The 12,428-nt window shown below is 34.9% G+C and overlaps 1 protein-coding gene across 4 annotated transcripts in view; it reads left to right on the plus strand.

The window, feature by feature from the left end:
• The window catches only part of LOC135597386 (autophagy-related protein 3-like), a 13,696-nt gene extending 1,340 nt beyond the window's left edge, over positions 1-12,356 (plus strand). The window contains exons 2-12 of one of the 4 annotated variants that reach the window (XR_010481235.1): positions 1,727-1,937; positions 2,022-2,092; positions 2,292-2,414; positions 2,499-2,647; positions 4,104-4,189; positions 5,666-5,717; positions 6,315-6,380; positions 7,150-7,277; positions 7,509-10,303; positions 11,764-11,839; positions 11,978-12,267. Coding sequence is in view for 1 of the 4 variants with exons in the window: in XM_065090252.1 (XP_064946324.1) it covers positions 1,780-1,937; positions 2,022-2,092; positions 2,292-2,414; positions 2,499-2,647; positions 4,104-4,189; positions 5,666-5,717; positions 6,315-6,380; positions 7,150-7,277; positions 7,509-7,590 (915 nt within the window). In the remaining 3 variants the exon portion in view is untranslated. Of the gene's footprint in view, positions 1-1,726; positions 1,938-2,021; positions 2,093-2,291; positions 2,415-2,498; positions 2,648-4,103; positions 4,190-5,665; positions 5,718-6,314; positions 6,381-7,149; positions 7,278-7,508; positions 10,304-11,759 lie in introns of all 4 variants that reach the window. The other 3 variants (XR_010481234.1, XR_010481233.1, XM_065090252.1) reach the window with 3 other exon arrangements.
• The last annotated feature ends 72 nt before the right edge of the window (positions 12,357-12,428 follow it).

Raw genomic sequence — 12,428 nt, forward strand, 5'->3', positions numbered from 1 at the left:
AAGAACAAAGGACACTGAGAAAGATACCAATCCAAAACTTTGTGCATTAGAAAGGTAGATATTGTGAAGTTGGCTAAGTTCAACTATTGGGATGAAAACAAAGTTGGAGTCATCTAAGGAATTTGGCACCAATAGAAGGTTATTAGGCACAATTACTACTCTACCTTAAGGGTCTCATTCAATAAAATAACAATGGGCTCATCAAGGATTTCAACTTTGGATTTTGGGAAAGTCGCTTGTCTATCTGATTAGATATTCTTAAAAGTTTTCTGTAAATAAAAAAAAATTATATTGTTGTTTTCATATCAAAAATTGGGATATGTATTTAGTCTTGTTGTTTAGATATAATGAAGCGTTATATACTTTGTTTTGAATATGATTCATGTCCTTAATACTTGTAATGCATGTATCATGATATGCCTTCATAATATGTTGGTTATTGAATTGTTGTTCATGCAAAGTTGTTTTAGTTATGAATTACCGGTATGATTATGAATTAATGTTTATGAAGATGCATTTGATGTAACAGAATTCATGTAGTATAAATAAATAAATGTTATACATATATATATATATATATATATATATATATATATATATATATATATATATATGTATGTATGTATGTATGTATATGTATACAATATATATGAATATTCATTCCTTTTTTTTTTATTTTTTTTAGATGAGGAAATTACATGTTTCAGACCCAGCTTTAAATGTAAATACAAATCCTGATTTTAGTACAAGCCTAGATGGTGTTGATGACGATCATGAAGTGGTGGAGACCAAAGTGAACGAATGGGTCGAGGCTCCTATGAGAAAGGAAATAGGAAAATACCAAATTTCTAGACATTAATTTACGATGATTTATTTATTAGTTGCTTTTCTTTAGAATTGAAATTCTTATATATGTGGTTTAAAATTTATGGATTATGTTAGTTTGATTAGGTGATTATGAATTATAATGGAAGACTTGAAGTTAATGGTTGTGTTGTATTACATGTTTATATAAATTATGTATGTTTGTGCTAGATGTCATTGGGCTAAGCTAGTTAAGAGCAAAGTTTGTCGTGGTGTACCGCTCGGTACGGGTGGTACCTACCAATCCGATAGGGGGCTGGTATGGGCGGTACATTTGCTTCGGATAAAGAAGCATTTGAATCTCCCCACACGACTAAGGTGTCCCTTTTACTTGTGATGCATCCACTTAGGACGAAAAAGCATGCAACGCGTTTGATGTGACTAAAGTATCCCTTGGCGTGTGATTCATCTGAAGTGACCAATATGACCAAGGCATCTCCGCATGTGATACATCCGCCCATGACAAAGAAACATCCAAAAAACCTAATGCAACTAAAGAGTCTCCTTTTCTTGTGATACATTCGCCTTGGCCAAAGAACCCATTCAAAGGATCCAATGCAAACAAAGCATCCCCTTTATGCATGATGTGTCCACTTAAGATGCAAAAAGTGTCTCATTCATGTTATTTTAGCTGCTTATGTAAATCACATAAATGTCAGATTTACATAAATAAGCTTTTCTAATCTGGGTATTATAATTTAATATTTTATGATTTGGTCTTTAATTCACCTATTATTCATCGTCCGAGAGGTCGGGCAACAACTTGTTGATCCTTCACCATGGGGATAATCTCTTCATCTTACTTGGAACTCTATTTAGTTGTTCCTTTGCATCATCTTGCTCCTTTGCTTCTCCCTTCAAGGATGTGTTGATCCTTGCACAAGAAGAGAAGTTATATAGAGGAAGGAAGAAAGAATGGTGTTGATTAAGTTGCACGAAGTTCTCAAGAGCACGGTGGAGCTACTCACAAGGCCCCGCACTGTTTCTGCCTTCAAGAAGAAGGGCGTCCTTAGCATCTCTGAGTTCATCCTCGCTGGTGATAACCTTGTCGCCAAGTGCCCGACCTGGTCTTGGTTAGCTCCTTTCTTCCTTCTATCCTCTTTGACTAGATTTGATATTTCTTTTGAATTAGGCTTTCTCTTTGTGGATTTGGTTAGGGAGGCAGGCGAGCCGAGCAAGAGGAAGTCCTACTTGCCAGCTGACAAGCAATACCTCATCACGAGAAATGGTAGGCCAGCCATTGAATTATAGATACTCGATTTCTAATTAATGATCATTAATTGGCGTTATGAGATCAGAAAAATGGAATTTTGTTTTCTTATGTTTGCTTAGTTTAATATTTAGACACATTTGTTTGATTCTTGTCCTATCTCATGGTGACACATTTGTTTGAGTCTTGTTCTTTCGTGGTTGTCACTTGGTTACAGTACCTTGTCTAAGGAGGGCTAGTTCAATGGAAGAAGAATACAATATTATAGGAGAAGAGATTCTTTTTGATACTAATGATGAAGATATTATTGGTTGGATAGTAACTCATCGGAAGCCAAGAGGTAATAAAAATCAGTATTAGAATTTTATTTATTTTCGTATATTATGCTTTTATATTTGATAATTTATGCATTTGAATTTTTCAGAGATCAAGCATTATAAGGAGGAAGCTATACCTTCCATGGAGTCTGTGGAAATTGACAAACGTGAGACTGTCACGTTCAACCCCATTTATTTTGCTGTTGAGGAGGAAGACATACCTGACATGGCAGATTATGAGAAAAAGACAGAAACAGTAAATGCATATTTTTATATCTAATAATTTATTGGTGTATTCTGAAACACTACAAGCTTTTTACGATTATTTTACGTATTTATGTGATTCTGATGATTTATTTTCTGTCAGGAGCATACACTCTCAGCATGGAGGTTCATTTTGCTATCATATTTTCACCCTCAGGAAAATAGTTATATGACATTATCATTCTCATATATGGTTATGCTGGTCTGTGACAATGCTGTCATAACAAAGTAATCAATACAAAATTTTTCGCTAAGTAAGATATTGATTATCATCTTACATATGAGAGGCAGTATAGAGGTTTGTTTTGGTAGGATACAATATATAAATATGTTTTGATATGCCAACATTTGTGGGGAAGGATAGTGACGTTCCTATCTTTTATCAAGCAGTGTTGTATTTGATTAATCAAATGATAATATTTCTTATATACTTTTAGTCAATATCTTAACATTTATGTAGGTCCTACTTGTCCAGGAACTTATGTTCCAATTTTTTTTTTAATTAGCCATGTCACCATTTTATTCATCAAGTAGGCCTGTCATAAAGAATGATACAACTGGAAATGGGTCATGAATGTAACATATTCTCCACAAATTAGCGACCGATTGAGGAAGTTATGGACTATAAAGCGGCTTAAGGAAATTGTGTAAGAAATCTCTATTATAGAAAACCATATTGATACAGACTTGGTCATGTATCATCAGCTAGTTATTGGCCATGCTGTAGCAAGAGGAAAGGAGAAAGTGGAGATTTTGGTCCCAAGGATGCAAAATAGACTTTTTATCTAGTCCAATTGAATTGATTACTTAGTTTTGAGTTTTATTAATTAAGTTGAATATATTTTTGGTTGGATTTTCATCTTTTCCTTTGGAATGCAATTTTCTAAGATTAGGATATAAATATGTGTGTGTGTATTCATATATATATATATATATATATATATGTATTTATGTATGTGTGTATGTATTTATATGTATATGTATATGAATACATATACACATATACATACATACATACATACATACATATATGTATATATATTGTTGGTCCAAGATTGTTACATTTCACCTTTAGAGTTTCCTGAATATGCCTAAATTCATCGAAGGAAGGCAAACAAGAAATAGAAATCCTCGTCCAATTCAAGGATCACTATAGAATGGACGAATGAAAAGTAACTGCATGATTTTTTCTCAAATTCATAACTTTAATTGGAGGTTTTTTTGTGTCTTATTTACCCATTTGAGTTGTTTATAACTTCCTGCTTTTTGTATGTTTGCTGCCAAATTTTTTGATCTATGAATGTGTATGCTGATATACATATCTTGTTTAACTATTATATAGTACTCGTTATGAGTTATATTGCTTTGTTTTCAATAATGTTTTAGCTTAAACCTTTACCTATCTAGAAGCAATTTGCAGTGCCCATGACAATTTCAAATAATTGCAGGTCATCCTTCCATCAACTTATCTCGTTGCAAATGAACCTGAGGATGACAAAATTCTTCGGACTCGAACATATGACGTTAGCATAACGTAAGTATTTTACTTGAGAAAATACTCTTTTAATTTTAGTAATCGACTTTCTTTCACTAGTTTTTAGTGTCATATAACTTCTGTACGCAAAGATTTTATTTAAAGGTAAAAAAATTTCTGCAAACATGAAAATCCTGTTATATGTTTTATTAAATACAAGAAATTCACACAAACACCTCACTTTTAGCTGTACAACGCCATTTTGGATCTTTTGCGTTCAAGAGTAAAATTTTAGAACTTACCTTCACTCTACGTGTGTTGCACATCTAACATTGTGACTTGCAGGTGTTGAAACAAGTTAGAGACCTCATAGTTAATACCTTTTTTCTCAAAAGGATAAGAAAAATATATCGGACGGGGTTTTGAACCCTCAACCTTTGCTAAGGCTAAGTGGGTTTGGTACACAAAAATATATCGATTGAGGTGAGGTGTTTAAACAAATTAGAGACCTCATAGTCAAGAATTACTTTCACTCTTTGTCCCTTTAGAAGATGAGGAGTGTCAAGAATCAGATCTCCTCATAGACAGTTGTTTAATAATGCAAACAAGATAACAAGAGACTAGAAGTCATGTGGTACGGTGAAGATAAGAAAGAAGTAGGTAAAATCAATATGGAGATAATGCAAATGATGTAGAAAAAGAAAGGAACTCTGTTAAGAATCAAGGAGAGAACATGGAGGAAAATAATTTAGAGCATAAAACAGTTAATGTTTGGTCAAACAGAAATGACATGGGAGAGAGAGAGAGAGAGAGAGAGAGAGAGAGAGAGAGTTGGGAGACGTGGGAAGTGCTGAATAGGAGCTCTTTTGTTTACACCGGCAGGATCGATACAGTATCTGACAGCTCGCTTGCATTGGATTAATCCTTGTTAACTTTTTCTTGTTTCAGGAAGAAAGAAAAGATATTAAGCAATCATAAGGGGCCCACATGTGATCACTCTGCAGATAGTCCATCATGTGCAACTGATAAGTTTGAAGGGGTCAGATGTACTTAGCTCAACCCCCACAAGTAGAGGTTGTTCTATGATTGGCCCATTATGCATAGGTTGCTCAATTTTACCTTTGCATCGAGGCTGACCTTCTAAAATATTCAACCATTTCTCTCGATGTGCAAAGTATTTTAGCATATAATTTATTTTTCCTTGGCTGAACTATATCATAAACTGTAGCACTGAATACCTTATTTATTCAATGCATCCATAAGACTAGAAATGATCCTTCATTGAAAATGTTAAAAACCTAGTCTATTCATCTACTAATCAGCATTGAATTGAATTTTTGCTTCTTTGACTTCCATCTTAGCAATTCAACTTGTAGATGTCCATAAGTTACAACCTTAATTTGCTTTAATATTGCAAGCATATATTTACTTTAATCACAATATACTTTTAAAATGCTATTTTATGTGTTTGTCTTGAAAATGCTATTTTTGTAATAATCATCTTTGAATCTTGATATGTTTTATTTGATTTTGTAGGTATGACAAATATTATCAAACTCCTCATGTATGGCTAACTGGATATGATCAGGTTGTTCCACTCCAATGATGCATCTTCATGATATAGTTTAAATTAGCATGCTATTTAAAGTAGTTTTATGGCTTCTTCTTTGATGGTATAGTTTTCATCTTTATGAATTTTATAATTAACTCACAGGCATTTAGCAGTCTACTATTATAAACTGACCTACTAGTCTATCCATGTTAACAGCAATTTCGCAATGTACTTTCTGAAGCCCTTGTGTCAGAAATTATGTATTATGAACTCATTTGATAAGACTGATATAGGGTAAGTTGCCGATACAAAAGAAGTAATATAATTCTAGTAAAAAATGGAAAGTCTTGTCGCCATATTTTCTTCTATTGGTTGCAATTAGTTGGAGCATGATTTCTCTACTTTCAATTTATACATGACGCTAGCATGGTGGGATACAAATTTCCTTTTCTTTTCATCAAAATGATCAGTGTCGCGGCTGGAGTGTCGATTGTAACTTCATGTGCTATTCTCGACAAAGCTGCATAGAGTCTGAGGCATTAAGATTTACTTGTTACTTTATAGACTATATTAAAATATTAGGATGTTGATGATTTTGGTTAATCCTCTTCATATTCTGGTATTCTGTTTCAGTGGAGGATGCCTTTGCCGCCAGAACTTATATTTGAAGATGTGAACGAAGACCACACACAGAAAACAGTAATGTCATTGTTCTAATCTCTACATTGCATCTGATTTAATGTGTTTCCCATAAATACTAATTATGCTAAAAACTTGATAAGATGTGTAACCCTGGAACTTCAATGGACTTGAAGATATAAGTGTATACTTTAGCATGAGAAACGGATCTGCCTTAAATTTGGCTGGACTTATGGATGAAAAATTACCATCTTGCATCTGATTTTCATTGTTGGAATTCATCGATTAACAATTTAGGGTTAGGATATGTTTAGGTGCCAAGACAAAAGCTATTTATGCAAGAATTGAAGCATGTTATAACATCTGTTAAAATGTGCAAGTATTTGATTTAAAAAGTGGTGCAGAGGTAAAGTTGGTTAGTTTTTCATATAATGGTCTTGTTCAAAGAGTTGAAACAATACAATTATAGGACAACAGGCATGCACTTTTGGAGTGTTGTTTATATCAGAATTGTGGTCTGCAAAATATTCCCCCCCCAAAAAAAGATTCTTCTTTAATACTATTTAGGTTCCACATTATATGATTCTCATAGGCCTTAATATACTTCGTTTTTCCTTTCTTTTAATTTTAGGTTTATGCTCTTTTCTTTACATTCAATCTAAACCTTGTTTCTATTCAAAGAGCCTCTTGAAAACTCTCTTTCTTTTGCATCCTCATGAATGAAATGCCATTTTTTGGGGATTTTTGTCCCTTTGTTAGACCTAGTCTTTTCCTAATGTTAAGCTTAATTTTCATCTGGTTATTAATTTCGTTATTTGGAAATTGACAGGTGACAATTGAAAATCATCCTCATTTGTGCCTGAAGCATGCATCTGTACATCCATGCCATCATGCGGCTGTCGTAAAAAAAATGCTGGATGTTCTCATATCACGCGGAATTGAACCAGAAGTTGACAAGTAACATTTTTCTTATGTTTGTCACTCTGCTTCTTGCCCTTAGTAGGGGAGCCAAGGCAGCTCGTGTTCGTGCATCGTCATATCATAAATTATCATTTGCTTTCATATGACTGATATTTATAAGACCTTGGCTCCCCTACTCAATGTTCCACTAGTTAATATCGTTAAACAGCATCACAAGGGTTGATGAAGGAAGGAGTGACTCATAATTCTCTCTTCATTCTTTTGCAGGTACCTTTTCTTGTTCTTGAAGTTTATCTCCTCTGTGGTTCCCACGATCGAGTATGACTACACAATGGACTTTGATCTTTGAAGTTCCAGTGACCAACAAGAGACATGAACCCTGCCACCTGAGGTACTTATACAGCATGATGATATGCCCAATTAGTGGCACATGCTCATCGAACTTTATATGGAGCTTAATGAAAGATTCTTCTTTTTGTGGTCAGCGACTAAGATTTGTATAAGCTTATGTTGTATAATAGTCATAATGATACTATTGATCGGTAGATGTGATGGTCACAAAGCTAGATTAGATTATGTTTTTTGCAGGATTGAGATGTCAGTGGTGGAATTGTAATACTCCATTCTGGTCAAACATTGAATGCTAGAGGCTGTTTGAATTGGATTATAGGGGTTATCTCATTGAGTCGAATCATGAGAAGTTATATTAGAGAAGATCTGAGGTTTGGTAATATTACATCGTTTTTCTGATATTTAATGCAATTTAAGTTAATTGGATATTACGAATGGCAAATCATCATAGTCTGTGAGATTGACGTAATCGATGGATATGATCTTTCCGGGTATGATTCTGGGCCTTTGCGGCGGGTGTGAAAAGCATTTCAAGAAACAAGGCATCGAGAGGTCCTTTTGTAACTAACCATCGCGAGGCCTTTGTCGTTCCGGCCGTTTTCCCTCCAAACAGGTCACCCTAATCCTCATCCTGCGTCCTCCCCCCGCCGCGGTCTACGCGTCCGCCTCGCTCCCTCGCGGCCGCCTCGGTCACCATTGTTCCGGCGTCTCCTTTGCCTTTCATCAAGCGGTTCCGCGGCAAAATGATCGTGGTCAACTACGTCTTTCATCAGCGACCTCGTTCTTCTTTCGTGCGACGGCCTACGCCCCATCCTCGTCCATGATGACCACCCGGAGATCGACTCCTCGCTCCTCCGTCTCGTCACGAGGAACACAAACTTGGCTGACTTTGTGGTCCAAGGTTCAATTTAGTTAGTAATTACATGGTGCAGATTGATCATATTAGATATCACTTACACGTACACAAGCGGTCAAATGGTTGATTGCATTTGGTAAGCACTCAAGGGTTTCTTTCATTGTGTTCTTGAGTATCATTCCTTTTTCTTTTCTTCTCTGAGTTAAATTGTTGAGGTCAGGTGCCGAAGGTGAAGGCACATACCAAAACAAACTTATATACTGCCGTCTAAATGGAAGCTGATAATTAATGTTTTACTGAAAGTGTTACACATTGGTTGCTTTGATGTGATTTAGATGATAACAAAATGACATGCATTGATAGTGTATGATTGTGACAAAAAAAAAAAGAGTAGTTAGAATTGTTAGATTATGTGACCCTATTTAATTGATAAGATATATTAGATCTGATTGGATTCTAATGAAAGTTATTAGTCAATAGAAAGAAAGTTCAATTATGATAGGATTTCTTACGAGAGAGAAACTCTCATAATTACTTATTCTAGATCCTTTGCTCTTGTCTATATATAGACAAAACCTTTTATATATGAACATGATAGATCTACATTTGATGATTTCTAGAAACTCCATGAAAGATAGACCTTCCTTCTTAGAACTTTTGGTATCAAAAATTCAAATGTACAAGTTATCAAATGTAAAAGCACATTCAAATATTGATTATTCTCTACCTTGGCATCATCGCATGAGTCATCAATCAATCACTATTGTCAACATCATCATTATCATGAAGCACTTTCCCTTCTATAGCATTGTATTCTTCTTCCATTGAACTAGCCTGCCAATAGACAACAATCATGATTGGTTAGACAAGAGCCAAAACAAATGGGTCTAGTTATTAAATTGGTTGAACATGAGAAAACAAAACGTTATCTTTCTGATCTCATAACACCAACTAGCAATCATTAATTAGAAATAGAATATTTTTAATTCGATGGTTAACGTAATAAGGTATTCCTTGTCAGCCGTCGAGTATGACTTCCTAATCCTTAGCGCTAAGCCTACCTCGCTAACCAAATCCGTGAAGAATAAAAGTAATTCAAAATAAATTTTGAATCTAGTCAAAGAGGGAAGGAGGAAGAGAGTGGCTAACCAAGAGTAGGTGGGCTGCTTGATGATGAAGATAGGTGAGGTTATTACCAAGTGCTCTTGGGCGTCAAGTGCCTCACCTGGTTTGGGTTAGCCTCTCCTTTCCTCCTCTCTTCTATGACAAGATTCTATATTTCTCTTAAATTGGGTTTTGCTCTTCGTGGATTTGGTTTAGGAAGGTGGGCAAACGAAACGTAAGGAAATCATGCTTTCTTTCTGACAAGCAATACCCTGTCATGAAGAATGGTATACACATCATGTGGGTATAGATACTCTCTTTCCAATTAAATGTCACTACTTGGTGCTACGGGATCAGTAAATAGAATTTTGTTTAGGGTTTAGGGTTTATGAGATTAATAGTCACCTTAGATTAGGGTTGTACCTAATCTAAGGTGAGCTAGTTTGAAGGTTCTTTTTTATAATGGTGATTGGTTGGTGACTCATACACTGTTAAAAGGTAAAGCAAAAAAATTAATATTTGGATTTGATTTGTTTTCTTACACTTTTACTTTTACATTTGGTTATTTGTGCATATAAATTTTTTAGAGACCAAGAGTTCTAAGGAGGAGGAAGGTCTATCTTCTATGGAGTCTTTGAAAATCAACAAAGGTGGAGCTATCAGGTCCATCCTTTTATTTTGGTGCTGAGGAGGAAGATATACCTCACATGATGGAGTATGAAGATCGCAACTTCATCAAGACATCTGGCAAGTGCACATTTTCGCGAGAAACACTATTACCTTGTACAATATTCTTACGTGATTCTCATAATTCATTTTTTATTATGGTCATGCACTCCAACATGTGGGGTCATTTTGTCATCACATTTTAACCCTTAGGAAAATCGTCATATGGCATTATTATTTTCATATGATGATGCTGGCTTATGACAGGAATATGGCAGCACAGTAATCAATGGATAAATCATTGATTATCATCTTAAGTTTGTTTTAGTATGCTACAACATGTAGATTTGTTTTGATATGCCAAAATTTGTGGGTTTTGTTATGATTTAGATGACCCTGTAAATGCTGAGAAAATGATTTGAGTCTTTCATAGAATATTAAGTAGCATCATTTTATGTAAGAGGGATAGCATGCAAGACTGTTTCAGTATGTTAATATTGGTGGGGCCTTATCATATTTAAATTAAACCAACTTATGGTGAGGAAATGAGCTAAATCTCAGTGGGTTTAGGATTTGAATCTCTTCTAGGAATAAACTGAAGTACTAGATGGAAGTACAAACCTAATGCTCTTTAGCATTTGTCATAATTGGAGATCAATGTAGATTTGTTTGGATTAGCAGCTAATCGTCTATGTAAATCAATTTGATTATCTTATTTTGAGTATGTATGTTTCGTCATATTAGTCCCTTTTGTGGCATTTGGGATCGTTATGGTCAGGCTTGGATTTGTTTAAATCAATGACTATATTGATTTCCTGTTTGTTTTATGTGTTTAAGAGTCAACTAATTTCTCCCTTTCTTATTGTTGGCAAGCTGCAGATATCCATTTTTATTGGGTAATTATCGGGACAAATTTACACAGTAGTCCTGCATTACCTAAAAGTATGTTGCTGGTTAAATAGACTGTGGGGAAGGATAAGTCTGGCTGTGATGTTTCTATTTTTTCGCTAAGTAGTGTTGTATTTGATTAATCTAATGGTAATATTTCTTATAAACTTGTAGCCAATATCTTTAAATTTTATGTAGGTCCTACTTGTCAGGAAACTTATGTTTGAAACTTTTTTTTGTTAAATTGGCCATGTCACATTAGCCACTGATCAAGGAAGCTATGGAGTACTGAGCAGTTTAAAGAAATAGTGTGTACTTAAGTGGTCATGTATCATTTGCTGGTTGTCAGCCATGGTTCTGGGACATATACTATGGAAAGAGGAAAGGAGTGAGTGGAGATTTTGGCCCCATATCTTGTCTTATGATCATGTCACTGAAAGTTGTTCTTAGCTAATAAATGAAAATATTTGCATCAAACACATTGCTAGTCATCCTTTTCGGTAGACTTAATTTTCTGCTGCTATTTCTTTTCATCCCAAACATGCCTTCGGTTGTCACGATCATTGTTTGACTAGTTAATATCATGAATGATGAATCAGCTTCCTAAGGCTGGATGCAGCAATGTGTCATGATGCTCTCTCATTCTTTTGTAGGTAGCTTTCTTGTTTTATCACCTCGGTGGTTCCTACAATCCGAGTATGACTACACAATGGACTTTGATCTTGGTGTTCAGGTACGGCCTCGTTTTTTTTTTAAATAATTTTCATTCATTACGTCAAACGATATACAAGACGTGCATGTCGACTTGAACATTAGACCTCTCGACTGTGCAACAGTTTACTAAGTTACTAACCACTAGATGTGTCAACAGAGAAAAGAGTTGTGCTCTATGGTTGGTTATATTTAGTGTCGTGAAAAGGAATTTGTGTGCTATTGATGGATTCCTATTGCATGTTCTTGGGAGAAGGTAATGGTGTCATGACATAACAGGAAAAGCACCTCATATATGCCTTCATTGTATCAGATTGAAGCAAGCATGCAGAAGGCTTGAAGCAATTTATATATGCCTGTCTGCTTATAGTAAGCATTGTACTACATAATACAAACTACACATTTGTGTGTGAATCATATCACACTTTGTGAAGTCATGTTTTTGAACTCCATATGATTAGCTGAGCAGTTTGCCATTTGAAATTATGTACTTTTGCAAACGAAAATGGGTTCATATCATAGCATCAAGGGTTTATGCAGTTAGTGAAAGATGATTCTTCTTTGTCCTTTTGTTTTTGGGGTTTGGCTAGCATGTTTTTTTTATCAGTAAC

Source organism: Musa acuminata, chromosome BXJ1-11 (genome assembly GCF_036884655.1).
Source record: "Musa acuminata AAA Group cultivar baxijiao chromosome BXJ1-11, Cavendish_Baxijiao_AAA, whole genome shotgun sequence".
In the NCBI taxonomy this organism is placed as follows: Eukaryota; Viridiplantae; Streptophyta; class Magnoliopsida; order Zingiberales; family Musaceae; genus Musa; species Musa acuminata.